This window comes from Thalia democratica, chromosome 7, assembly GCF_965202585.1.
Source record: "Thalia democratica chromosome 7, ktThaDemo2.hap1.1, whole genome shotgun sequence".
In the NCBI taxonomy this organism is placed as follows: domain Eukaryota; kingdom Metazoa; phylum Chordata; class Thaliacea; order Salpida; family Salpidae; genus Thalia; species Thalia democratica.
The window spans coordinates 39,129,954-39,143,582 of NC_139171.1; the positions used below are offsets into that span (position 1 = coordinate 39,129,954).

Here is a 13,629-nt window from a genome sequence, read left to right on the forward strand (position 1 = left end):
ACTTGTGCTTAAAAAAAAATTATAATTGAGAAAAAAAAACTTCGATTTTAGAGAGAAAACTATCAGGCTGTAAAATGGTTAGGAAGTTTTTAAATATACCGCAAGCACATACTAAGAAAAGAAGCACTGCGTAGACCTTAATTTTACTATGAACTAAAACAATCAGATGATATAGAAAAAAATGCAAGACGAAACCGTATAAAAAACATTATTTATTTTCGTTTTTGGCAAGAATTGACATACGGGTAGGAAAAAAGTACTTGGAAATTAAAACTTTACAAATCGCTCATGTTCTAAAAATCATCGTAGTATACTCTTTCGCAGAACTTTAATCCAGTTCAGCTATATTTGATAGAGATTTTATATAAATTGTTGTTACAATGTGTAAGCGTGGTGTCATTATTGTAGCGGGAACGCTCATATCAAAGATAATGAAGCAGCTAAAAGTAGCAAAACTAAAAAAGTATAATGCATTAGGAGTAACATAGAGCTCAGCAACACCAAAGATGTTATCAAAAGCTGACCTACTCATGACATTCAAAAAGCAACACCAAAGTTGTTCGAGTGAGATTAAGAAGGGACAACATGGTAAAAATGGCTAGATATTATAAATAAATCAAACACTGTTCAAAAAGTTGTATAAAATAATCTCAAGCTTACTCTTTAAATACTTAAAAAGCGTGATCTTTTACTACTATTCAACAACGAAGTTAAGCTGAGAGAGCTTGTACTCTTTTGAACTCACTGAAATCTGACACGCAAAAGGGTGAAGTCGTTCTTTCAAACGGAATAAAAAACTCTCAGTGAAGGCAAATTCAATTCACAAAACGACAGAGTGCTAGCCTTGACACCCAAAGAGGTTTCTCAAGACATGTTAAGCTAACCTTTTATCGCTACCAGAAGCGAGCATCTGTCATGGGGGAAGACTAAACTCTTATATAAATTTGTTTAGTTTATTATGCTTTTAACAATGAAAGACCCGTAAAGATAATGATAGAACATAAAGTATGATAGAATGCTCTACATAACTCTATACATGGTTTAGGATGCAGTTATAAAATTAGAAATATTTTTTGGGTATTGTGGAACAGTGTGCCAAAGTCAACACAAATGTGTACCTGTGTCAACAGAACGGTGTTCCCTCTCACACATCAAGCATGATAATTTTGGTGCAGAGTCAATTTACCGCACTTTTAGAGCATGGATTTGAGTCTTTTTTCATCGCACAATATCAACCAAACGGGCCTCAGCTTTTGTTCTAATGTTGAAAACTGAGACCTGTCGCTTACTACACACAAATTTGGGAAACTTTTTGAAAACTTCAGTGATAAAGTTTAGGTCAGAAGACACTGCGTGCGGCAGTTAAAGAGGACAAATTGACCGAGTAATTACTGCTTAAGGCGCTAATTTAACAAAATAGAATGGGCTAAAGCTTTGTGAGGTTTTTCAATAAAGTATGAATCATACAATTTTCGTTTTTCTGAATTAGTTTTAAAATAAGGGTAATTTATATTTTCCAGGAACGTTATCCTCATTTTGTATTTTGAAGAATCGTTATAAAATTTTACAGAGGTATTTTAACCAAATGGGTTATTTTAATGATGTTTATGTCTTAACTACGTGGTCTCCAGTAACTTACTAACTGACAGCTTTAGTTACAAGTAGCTATAATTATAAGTTACAAAACTGTTTCCTAAGTTATGAATAAAACACACTTTGAATAAATGCAATTTACTTTATTTTCAATAATAATTCCTATTTCTGAAGAAAGAAACTATTAAATCACGACACAAATAAAATCTATAAAAAGTATCAACAATCGTAAAGTTACATAAATACTAACATCAACTCCGCGATGTAGACGTTTTCTTGACTCTCGAAAATTGAATTAAAACTTTGAACTTAATCATAACTTGATCGTACCGCGGAATAACTTTGCAACTAACTTTAACGCGTATTTGAAAGACAAACGCCAATATATACGCGTCGAAATGAAATTAACTCCTTAAAATAATAAAAATGTTTGTTTTTAATACTGGAAGCACGTCACGAAATCTGCGTAAAACAGTTTACAACATCCGCTTGAAAATACGAAAATGAGATGTTAATATCATTACAGTATAAATTGAAAAGAGAATTAAATTTCAAGATTAGTTTTGTTATAGAAAATCTGTATATAAAAAAATGCCTTATAATTTAAGAAGAATTTAAAACAGTTATTATGTAAATAAGGCTTTTTAATCACTACCTTTTAGTTTTTTAGAGGTTATGACTTGCGTGTTTGTTTTTAGCTCGTTATTAAAAAACGTTAAACAGAAGATACAATGAAGCCCATATCTAATTGTAAAAAAACAATATATTTTTGGTAACTTGCTTAATGAAGCTGCCCAAGACTACCTTTATAACACACGATAGTATTAAGAGTGCAGAGAATTTTACAAGAATAAAAATCATAATCAACTTTTTTTTGCAAAGAAATTTAATACTTGTAACGAGACAAAAAACTTAACTTCAACGGTTGTTGAAACGTTATTAATTTAAATTTGCAGAAATATTTTTTTATGTTTTGAATTCTAACTATAACAATTACTTTTTTGTTTTCTGTAAATAAAAAATTGTAATTAAAAGTATAAAGTTAGACGATGTTAACAGTCGAAATTTTAATTGATTAAATTAAAAATTTTAATTTATTCTAAATTTAGTAGTTTTAGTTTTTATCCTAGGGAATAACATAAAAATGATACGATAGGTTTTGAATGACTATAAGCAGGGTTACCACTTGTTTTATCAAAAAATTTTCCAGGTTTTCCAAATTTCTTCCAGGTTTTTAAAAGTACACATTTTTGGGTCTATTTTTAGTTTAAAGTTAAGTCGAAGGTAAGAAACTATGTTTAATAGTATAAAAACGTTGAAAAGATACTGTTAAGCAAATTTAAATATGATTTTTAATAAAAAAATTTTTTGTTGATGACAAATTTCTTTTATTTATATGATAGAATTTTCCAGTCAAATCGAAATTTTACTACTGAACATGTGAAAATTCCAGGTTTTTTAGTGATTTTTGTTCAAAATTCTAGGTTTTTTCAGGTAAAGTGGCAACCATGTATAACAAACTTTGGCTGTAAAATTATTCAAAACTCTTACAAAGTAAGCTACATTTATTACATACGTCAAAAACTGTCTTTATTTATGATGCAAAAAAATAGTCCAGTTTAACAGAAATAGTAGCTTCAGTCAGAAATATCATAAAATTTATTGCTTTTTAACTTAAATTGACTTATTACAAGATTGCCACTCTTTGATTCAAAAAATCTTCCCTGAGTGACCATAAAATTCCCTGAGTTTTTTTCAAATCCTTAAAAATCTTATTATTCATTAAAAAAAAATTGATTATAAGAATATTGAAGAACTAGCCGCAAGACTAAAAAATTTCTAAATAAGCACATACATAGTTATTTACCTTAACTAAAAAAAAAATGCTCATTTTACTGGAATGTAAAGATCTTATTTATTTTATAATTAAATTCAATTCGTTTTTAAAAACTAGTACCATTTTTAACTAGGTATACTCTAACATGCTTGAATTTTCGAATATGTAACATTTTAGTCTTTGTTTATATTTTTCACGCATGAATAAGTTTTTAAATAACAATATAGATAACTAACATTGTTATGTGCAGTTTAATATTTTTAATTTGCTTGAAAAGGTCGCAATTTTTAGCCACCGAAACCGGCCGTGAATATAAAAATATTTAATTTGCAAAACTCTATTTAAATAAGCACATAAAAATAAATTAACTTTTTTGAACAAGATATTGAAACTGGATTAACTAAATCTCGTTTTAGATCTAGAAAAAAAATACCCAGAGGTTTTTTTTTAATTTTGAGAAAAAACCAAAGATGCCCTGAGTTTCCCTGAGTGTGTGGCAACTCTGTTATTATACGAAATTGACTTAAAATCGTTTCACTTATTCGGATGAAAATTAATACCAGTAATCGTAAAGTTCTGTGGATCATTATATTATTAAATCAAGAACTCTACTTAACTTTGTAACAACCATCTTAGCACTAAAAACTGACATTTAGCTTAAAGTTAAAAAAATAATTTTAATCAAAGTTTAAGTAGTCTTCATTAATTCTTTAAAAAAGTCAATTATACTTTATTTGCATTTTTTATATAAAATTTTTTTATTTTTAAAACTGACTTGGGCTTATATTTTAAAACTAAAAATTTCAGCGTTATAAGCTACAAAAAAAGAACAGTTTTATTGAAGCTTTTCAAATATTAAGAAAAAACTAAAAATTTATAAGCAGATCAAATTTAACTAATAGCAAAAGCTATAAAAATACAATTTTAAAGTACACAATATTTTTGCAAGAAAGATTACAGTTTTATTTAGTTACAAATAGTTTAAATTATTGAGACAAAACTTATAGTTTTCAAACACAAAATACTAAATAAAACTGGTAATTTATACAACGAAAAACTTAATTAAAATCAACAAATTTTTTGAAATGTCTATCACACGAAGCTTAATAAAAAAAAACATTTCTAAAGTTATTTTCAGAAAAAAACCTAAAAACTGCAACATTTCTCTATATTACATATTTGAAAAAAAAAAAAACTATTTACTTTGTAATTTGTATCAAGCATAACTTTTGCTTAAAACAGTCTTTGTAAAAATTGCCTAGCTTCGGATTAAAAATACACGACCATAGTTTTAACTTGAAACAAAGCAGTATGAAACATAATTAGGAAAAAAACTAGACAAGATTAATTTTAGTATCACTAATAAAGTAATAATAAGCTTTATGAGACTAAAAGTATTTTTGTTTTACTTTTTATGAAAAATGTATTTCTTAAAAATAATAGAACTTTTTCTCAATTTAAACACGCTTTAAACAATACTTACTCAATATTAAACAATTGAAAGAAAAAAGAAATTGAGAAAAATTGTTAGAACCCAAATATTTATTTTCTAAAAGTTACTTGCAAGCTTGCTCACTGACCTTTGACCATGTTAATAATACTTTGTACATATGCATTGCAATTATTCGCATAATGACCTTTAGATCCACACTAAAATAAAAATAAAAATTTATTTCTTTTTTTTCTTTTTATGTTTAAGTGCCTCATGCTTTGATGCCTGAGTCCAACAATAAAGTAAACAAAACGTTTACAAAACTGTACTTATAACAACACACCATTTCAGTTATCATTTTAAAAGTTTCATTCTAAGTTTAAAAAAAACACTCTAAAATTTGTAAACTCATAGAACAAAACTAATAACCTTATATTGGATACAAAAACTACTTTAAAAACCAAAGATAATTTTTTTAAAACTAAATGTCAACAAGCGTTAACAACCTTGAAGCAAGTAACTTGGCTGTTATCTCGCTGGTTAATGATGCCATGGCCGTTGAAGACTCGCGGTGGCTGGTTGATGCTGCTGATGCCCAGCAGTTGCCGCTGCCTGCTCTCAAATATCGAGTCGACAAGCTGTGAAAACGTTGTTGTTTACAAATTACATAGAAACCTTTTCGTATACATCAACTAATTATTCTTTATAGCCATAGTCAATTTTCGTAGACTTTGAATACTTTTTGTATTTATTTTATGAAAAAAAACTAAATAATCAACCATCAAAAAGTAGTTTAATAATAAAAAAAACTATTTTATAAGTCTTGGTTAAGAGATAAAGTAAATAAATAAAATTTATCTTTAAACTTAAATGATATTTAAATATGTTGTATTTTGTAAATACTCATTATTAAAGTTTTAAAAAATTCCATACGGCTTAAAATGTAACTATTTTAAACTAAAAAAATATTACACATATTATAATCTTGATTTTGTAATCGATAACAATTTATAATAACATCTAATAGAAAAATAAGTGTTAAACACTTAATAAGTGTGGAAGTTTAATAGTGTTTAAAAATCCTGATCAAAAGTGCTTTTTAAGACAACAACCATGATTACAAGTATTATAAATTTTAGTAAGAAACTTACACTTTTAACTTTTTTCTCACGAAATACTGGATCTTTCAAATCTCCCTGAAAAAAGTCATGCACTTTAAATTTAAAATTATCAAAATAATACTGACAATACTGGCATAGTAATTTAGTTTATAAACACAAACTACAAGAAAAATTAAACTATAATAAGAAGCAAATTTTAAAAAGATGTCTGCTTATTAATTCACTATGTGCTTTCTTTTAAACATAACTAAGAAAAGTTTTAAAGATAAAAGTTGAAAAATAATTTGAATTTATAAACTATATATATTTTTTTAATTTTGCAAAACTAGACAAAAACCAAGCTGTATAAAAAGAAAACTTACATCACAAACACACTCCTCAGTTTTAAGTCCCCCTAATTCCAAACATTTGACACATTTTGAAGAAGTTTTATCATTTGAGTCATAAATTGGCAGTTCAAACTTTGGACTAAAAGTTATTGAAAATAAAAATAAGCTTTTGTAGAAATAAACAAATAAATAAACTAAGTACAAATATATAAACTATTTAAACACTTAAACTTAATGTGATTTTTTTTTAAACTTACTGAAAGTATTTGCACTTGGGACCTTCTAAACAGAATCCAACAAGATAATTGGTACAGATAACTCTTCTTCTGTGGCGCAGTTTGCATGCAGGCCCTAATAGTTTATTATTAAATGTTAAGTTATTAACAACCTTTTAACACCGTTTTACACCAAACAACAAACCATGTCTGCAGAAACCTCTGTCATACCATGGACAATCTTTAATTTTATCCATTGGGTCTATGTGCTGGTACTGGCAGTCCTTTTTGTTATCACATCTTCCTATTGTAACATATTTTAATTTAAAAAATTAAATAGAAGAGTGAACTTTTTTAGACTTTGTGGTTTTTAAATTAGAACTATAACTATATGGTTTAAAGAAGTGCAAAACGACATTGATATGTATTTTTAAAGGGCATAGGCTTAACTTAAATTAAAAAAGGTTGTAAAAAGAAAGATAATTCACTATAAGTAAGCTTTAAGAATAAATAAACAGCTTTTGAGATATATTATAATCATAGAAAAAAAATAAATACAAAATTTTAAATTTACTAAATATGTATATCTTCCTTTTTATATAAAACAGTTAACCTCAAACTTTCCAAAATGTTATTTGTATTATAAGAAGAAATCTGATTGTAACTAATTGAAACTAAAGCAACATATAACCAAATAAATAAAAAATTATAGTAATTTTTTTTTTATCTAAATACTTTTTGATAATATTAAGTTTGAGTTAGACTAAAAATGTTTGAAAACGATTGCTTAAAAACTTTAGGAGAAGAATTATTTTTAAGAAAAAAAAGCTATATAAATTAAGTTTCTGTTAATAACCTGTTATTAACTTTGATTTTGTAACCTTATATCTTAAAAACAGTAAAGAGCAGTTGTTTGCTAAGTTAAAGATATTTAAAATGAAATAAACATAAAAAAAATCCTTTGTTGTCCCTCCCTACGACCTTAAGCTTAAGATACTTAAACAATTTTTAAGTAGTTGTTGCCACAAAGTTGTGATTTTAAAATAATAATTGAGCAGGATTGTCAAAGGTTTTTTTATTTTTCAGATTTTCTAAATTTCTTGAAGGTTTTTAAATGTTTAAGTTTTTTTGATCATTTTTAGTATAAAACATGGAAGAAATTTAGAAAATCTGAAAAAAAAATTCAAAAAACCTACAACAATCCAGCATAAAATTTAAGTAAAAACCATTATATACCAAAATATTGAAAATATGTTGTAATGCTAATTTAAAAGTGTTTTACAGTTATAAACAAAAAGAAATTTCAAATAAAAAACATTGTGTATGATTGACAATTTTATTATTTTTCATTCATAAAATGTTTAAAATCCAGGTTTTATAATGATTTTTGTTCAAAATTTCAGATTCCAGTTTTTTTAATTGAGATTAATTACTATAAAATGAACAAAATCTACAAATTGCCTAACATAAGTATTCAAAATGTCTGTCTCAATTTAATTAAAATTAAAACAGTAATTATGAATTTTTAATAGCACTCAACTAACCAAACTTTTGATAGAAGTAACATTCAGGCATTTTGCTCATGTCGTATTCATGGAGAAATTCACAATGATCGCCCTTCTTACACAAACCTCTCAACCAATGCTTGCAAACAGTTCCTCTTTCTCCTAGTACGTGTCTGTATGGGCACACATTTCCTCTTAAACATTTACCGGCTTTGAAAAAAGAGCATATTGGTGCACCAGACTCTGAAACAATTTAATTTCACAATCAACTAACTAAAATAAAAGAATTTATTATCAAAATTTAATAAGTTGAAATATTATTTCATTATTTCTTCAAGCTTACATTAGCAAAAGAAATAACAAATATCTTAAGATTTTTTTTATGGTAATTCAAAAAATTAATTAATAAAATTATAACCTTCTATATATATTCAAACTACATATGAATTTCAGCTGAATAAATTAAACTTATTTATGGCATTATGCCAGTGGTTGGCAAACTGCTGCTCGCAGGTCGCACTAATTTTTTTTTTTAATTAGTTTAATATATTAATATTCTCAAAAAACAAAAATTAAGTTTTAGTGTTATCTTTCAAGGGTAATCTATTGCCTAAACTTTTTTTGATAAAAAAATTATCTATAAATATGTTTTTTAAAGCACATAAAAATGTTCCTTTTTGACCTGCCGACTCCTGTATTATGCAACAAAACATCTACACAAGATGGACTTAACTTTGAAAATCCTAAATATACATTTATAATTCTAATCAAAAAGTTTTGATAGTTACTAATCAAATTATTTTACATCATGATACATTAAATTTTTAGTTTAAGTATTTTCTGAAATTAATTTAATAAAACTTACTGTCCATTCCTTGAAAAGGTTGGTCTAAAATTCCTACTTGATTTTCAATATCATTTTCCATAGAAAAACGGATATTATCAATGTTAGCAACAATGTTTTGCATTTTAATTATCTTCTAAGCTAAGACTAAAAATGGATTCGAAAATAGTAACAATTTTTATACTGTTATTGTCTACCAATTATACACCATAATGTGTAACAATCATAAAAATTTTTAAGCAGACTGCACATGTTATATTTTAAACAGGTTTGAGCCACTTTTTTTATAATAAAAACAGTGAAATATTATTGTAGGTTTTCAAAATGTATTTATATATATACGTAGTTTATTAGGTTATGTGTAAAACTAAAAATTAATTAAAAAATAAAAAACAAATGTTGTGTACTACAAGCTCAATAACCAAAAGGTTCATTTGTACACCAGGTCTTTGGACCAAATATTTTGACCATTTTTATTGTTGTTTAATGATTATTATTATTTTTTTTTAATCAATGAGAGTAATAGATAATCAGTGTAAAGTAATCATTAAACTAAATTAAAGTACTATTGAAGGAAACAAAATAAATAACTAAGTAAATAAAAACACTTAATAATCAAATTCTTTTTGTTTCCACAATTTTGGTTTGTTTAAAAATATAGAGATAGCCTCTAAGTCAAGTCATAGGGAGGGGGGGGGGGGTAAACACCTTTTTTTGAAATTTGATCTTATTTTATATAGTTTTTACTAAGCTACAAAATGCTTTTTACAGATTTAAAAAATTCAAAATAATTTTTGATATATAGTTGGCCAAAGTCGTAGGCAACAATAGGTTCCTTATGGGAGGCTCCAATTTAAACGGAAAATAACTAAAAATCTATCTCTTGCTACGTTTTTTGAGGTAACTATCTTAAATTTTCAGGAAATGTTCCTTGCACTATTTAGAAAATTTTGTTGGAAAGAGTTTAAAAAAAAAATTTAAAGTAAAAATTTTATAACATAAAAATAAAAAAAACTGTTTTTTTGTTTATTTTTATATCATTTTTTTTTTTTTAATTTTTTTAAAACTCCTTCCGACAGAATTTTCTAAATATATAAAGGAACATTTCCTGAAAGTTTGAGGTAGTTATCTCAAAAAACCTAAGAGAAGATAGATTTTTAGTGAAATAGTCTTATTTTTGCTGTTTTAGTTTGCACCTCCCATAAGGAACCTATTGTTGCCTCCAACTTTGACCGGCTATATCTCAAAATTTATTTTGGATTTTTTAAATCTGTAGATCAAATTTCAAAAAAAAAGGTGTCACCCCCCTAGCCCTTAAAGAATCAAAAACACTATTACAATGATTAATTAATCTAAATCTATATATCTGACATTTCTTACCACAATCTCTACTATCAGGGTTGCCACTTATTTTTTTCAAAAATTTTTTCAGGTTTTCCAAATTTCATTAAGTTTTTATAAGTACAAATTTTTGGGTCTATTTTTAGTTTAAGGTAAGAAACTATGTTAAATAGTATAAAAACATTGAAAAGATACTGTAAAGCTACTTTAAATATATTTTTTAATAATAAACAATTTTGATGATGACAACATTTTTTTATTTGTATGATAGATTTTTTGAGACTAATAGAAATTTTACTACTGAACATGTGAAAATTGTTAAAACTCCAGGTTTTTTTGCTTAAATTGTCAAATTCCAGGTTTTTCCAGGTTAAGTGGCAACCCTGTATTATTCATTAAATATTCAGAACATTTTACTTCAAGTGTTTAATACTGTCAATAAAATTGTAACATCCTTTGGTTACTATAACTTTAAGCACAACAGTTGCTCAAAAAAATTTTAACATTTTCACAGAATTTTTTTTAACTCAAAAATTAAGAAAATACATTATACCTGTAAAACTGGTTTAAAAAGGCAGCAGATCTAATAAAAGTTTCAGTACTGTTCATGTTAATATTTATTAAAAAAATATTGTATTTTAAGAACTTTTCAAAACAGCTGCACAAACAAGTTAGAGTTGTGAGCAGAGTTGGTTTGTTCTTGGTTATAGTTTTTGAACATGCAATTTTCATTTACTAATTACTATATTTATTTATTTTTTATGTGAGTTTTGTAACTAGTATGATTATAGTTTTTATTTAACTTTTATAATTATTTGTTGAGTTTGTTTTATAAGTAACAAAAGTCTTTGAACATGTGTATAGTTGAGGTTTATTTTGTTTGTTTTTACTTTTAAATAAGATTTACTAACTAATTTATTATTAACTTAAGTAGTTTTTTTTATTAGAAAATATTTAGCTGTACATTTATAAGTGTGATTTATCTATTTTTATTTTCTTACATGTATCTGGTATTTATTAGTGTGAGATCTAGTTATTGTAACTGAGTAATTAACATATTGAAAATTATAAGAAAATACCAAATACTTTTGCTTTTTTGTACTTATAAGCATATTGATCTGTAGATCTTATTAGAATAGGTTATGCTCTACTGTTAAGGCTTATACTCAAGTTTGTTTTTCCATATATAAAAGGAAAATATAGCAATTTTACCACTTCTCCCTTTTTGTTTTATTATTGACCTTTTTATTGCATTTTTCAGCATTGCTCTTGTAGAGAGCTCAACAAGAAAAGTGTGAACGTACATGATCATAAAAATTGAAATCTTTGGAAGGAAAAAGTGTGGTGCCCATGGTAGACTACACTTTTCATAGCTAATATTGGCAGTAATGGGTTTAATAAAGAGTGCATACCATTTTTTTATAGTTAATTTCTTTATTTAGTTCAAGTTTTAAAAAATCATATATATATTGATTTTAAAATTAAATATTATTCTAATTAAAACTTATCAAATTAATTTACAAGATTTATGGTGCAAGGCTCAATGACCAAAAGGTCTTTCTCCACACCAATTCATTGACCATAGTTGTGAGCATTCACTCTTATCTTTCTTTCTTAAAACAAAACAACTTCCTTTTAAATGGGATAAATAGGCATCCCCTCTATTATAAGTTTTGATACTTTTTAAAACTTCAAGTTATTTGTAGCATAATAACTTTTTTGATAAAGTTTAAACTACATTTATAGTAGCAGTTAAATAGATATCATTAATTTAACATTAAACAAATTAAAATGAAAATAATTTTTAGCCCTGGTATATAAAGAAAAAAGAAAAAAAGTGTATGCTCACAACTAAGGTCAATGGATTGGTGTGGAGAAAGACCTTTTGGTCATAGAAGAAAATAATTTCCTGTAAAAAGTTCAAAATTTTGTTGAACAATTGCTGTTGCTTAGAGTTATAGAAACCTATCCGTTTTTTTTTTAAGTATGCGAAATTGTCTAGACTACTAATAATTAATTTATTTTGTTTGTCACCTTATATTGTTTTTCTAATCTAAATGTCCAAAGATTAAAAGATACTTTAGATTTAGCTTAAATGTGGGATTTTTACTCTAGTTCTGTGATTTAGCACGCTACAACAATCAACATTCCTAAATAAGCTAAATCCGTGGTAGTTGTAGACGTGTTACAGGGTTGTTTTGGTTTTATCTAAAATTTTCCTGAAATATTTTTTAAAAATATCTCAGAGAAGTTTTTTTCTAGATCTAGAATTATATTTAGTTGATCAACTTTCACATTTTTTTCGAAAAAAATAATTTTATTTATTTTTAGGTGCTTATTTAGAAATTTTTTAGCCTTGCGGATAATTCTTTAATATTCTTAGATTTAACATTGTAATTTCTAATAATTATAAAATTTTTAAGGATTCAAAAAAAATTTCAGGGAAGTTTCTGGTCACTCAGGGAAGATTTTTTGACTCAAAGAGTGGCAACTCTGTTGTTAAAACTGTTCATTGAAATGTCTTGATTAGATTCACACGCTACAACGAAAATGTTATTTGGCTGCTACTTCATAGACATTTGTTAAGCAGAGTTGCTTGCAATAAAAAAAATATTTTAAAAGCTGAGCTGACAAAGTAGTTTTTAAAAAAATTTTCGTTTAATCAATTACTAAACTTATTAAAGAAGTTAAAATAACTTGAAATAACATAATTATAAGTTCGTAAAGTTTTATATTACAATAAACTGTTCTATATTTTTTTTTGATTAGGTTTTTGGTTTATAATATAAAACAAGATTACTTTATTCTAATAAGAAGTTATACATAACTATGTAAAAAAACAAGCTTTTAACTAAACGATGTCTAAAACCGATTTCTGTATAATATACAACTTATAAAAAGCATGAAATATGAGTTCTAAACTATATAAGATAATTGCCACACAGCTATTCGAGCATGAAAAATTAAGACAAAACAAACACTTATTTTCTTTTCAAAGCCCTTTGATTCATAACTTTTTGCAACCTTGCTTTTTAATTTATTTAACTAAACTATATCATTTGTTTATTAAAAGTTTAATTTTTTTGTTAGTTTAATTTTAGTACTCTAAAACCGTTTTGTAGTTTATTATAGTTTAAAATTGCCTTTAAGTTATTTAACACAATAACTAAGTCAAAAATTGTTTGTGTGCTGATTTATTTTTATTTTTTTACAAATGTGTTACAGATATTTTCTTTAAACTTATTTAAGAAAAGTTATATTCAAGAAAAAAACGAGTTTATTTTACTCTTTTTGTTAAACAAATGTTTAGTCAACATGTATATTAATCTGTTTTAGTTTTTATAGTAGGGAACTTCCCAGAACTAGGCTACGTCCATATAAACACATAGTGAATAAAAAATAGATAAAATAA

At 25.8% G+C, this 13,629-nt stretch overlaps 1 protein-coding gene across 1 annotated transcript; it reads right to left on the minus strand.

Annotated features, from left to right (window-relative positions):
- Nucleotides 1–4,470: 4,470 nt before the first annotated feature.
- On the minus strand, nt 4,471–9,024 carry LOC145840148 (putative cleavage and polyadenylation specificity factor subunit 4-like protein). Its single transcript, XM_082947294.1, has 8 exons — nt 8,898–9,024; nt 8,072–8,275; nt 6,733–6,831; nt 6,570–6,663; nt 6,346–6,451; nt 6,014–6,058; nt 5,369–5,500; nt 4,471–5,080 (listed from the first exon to the last, which is right to left on the minus strand). Exons 1-8 carry the CDS (start codon nt 8,998–9,000, stop codon nt 5,003–5,005), a joined length of 861 nt encoding a protein of 286 aa, XP_082803420.1. The 5' UTR covers nt 9,001–9,024; the 3' UTR covers nt 4,471–5,002.
- Between the last annotated feature and the right edge of the window lie 4,605 nt (nt 9,025–13,629).

What these genes read in the sequence shown, in the direction of transcription:
- LOC145840148 (XM_082947294.1), bottom strand. Translation starts at nt 9,000, where the DNA reads ATGCAAAACATTGTTGCTAACATTGATAATATCCGTTTTTCTATGGAA. An exon ending in ACCTTTTCAAGGAATGGACA is followed by an intron (nt 8,276 to 8,897) that starts GTAAGTTTTATT and finishes AAATTGTTTCAG; the next exon opens with AGTCTGGTGCACCAATATGC. An exon ending in GCCAAGTTACTTGCTTCAAG is followed by an intron (nt 5,081 to 5,368) that starts GTTGTTAACGCT and finishes TTTTTATTTTAG; the next exon opens with TGTGGATCTAAAGGTCATTA.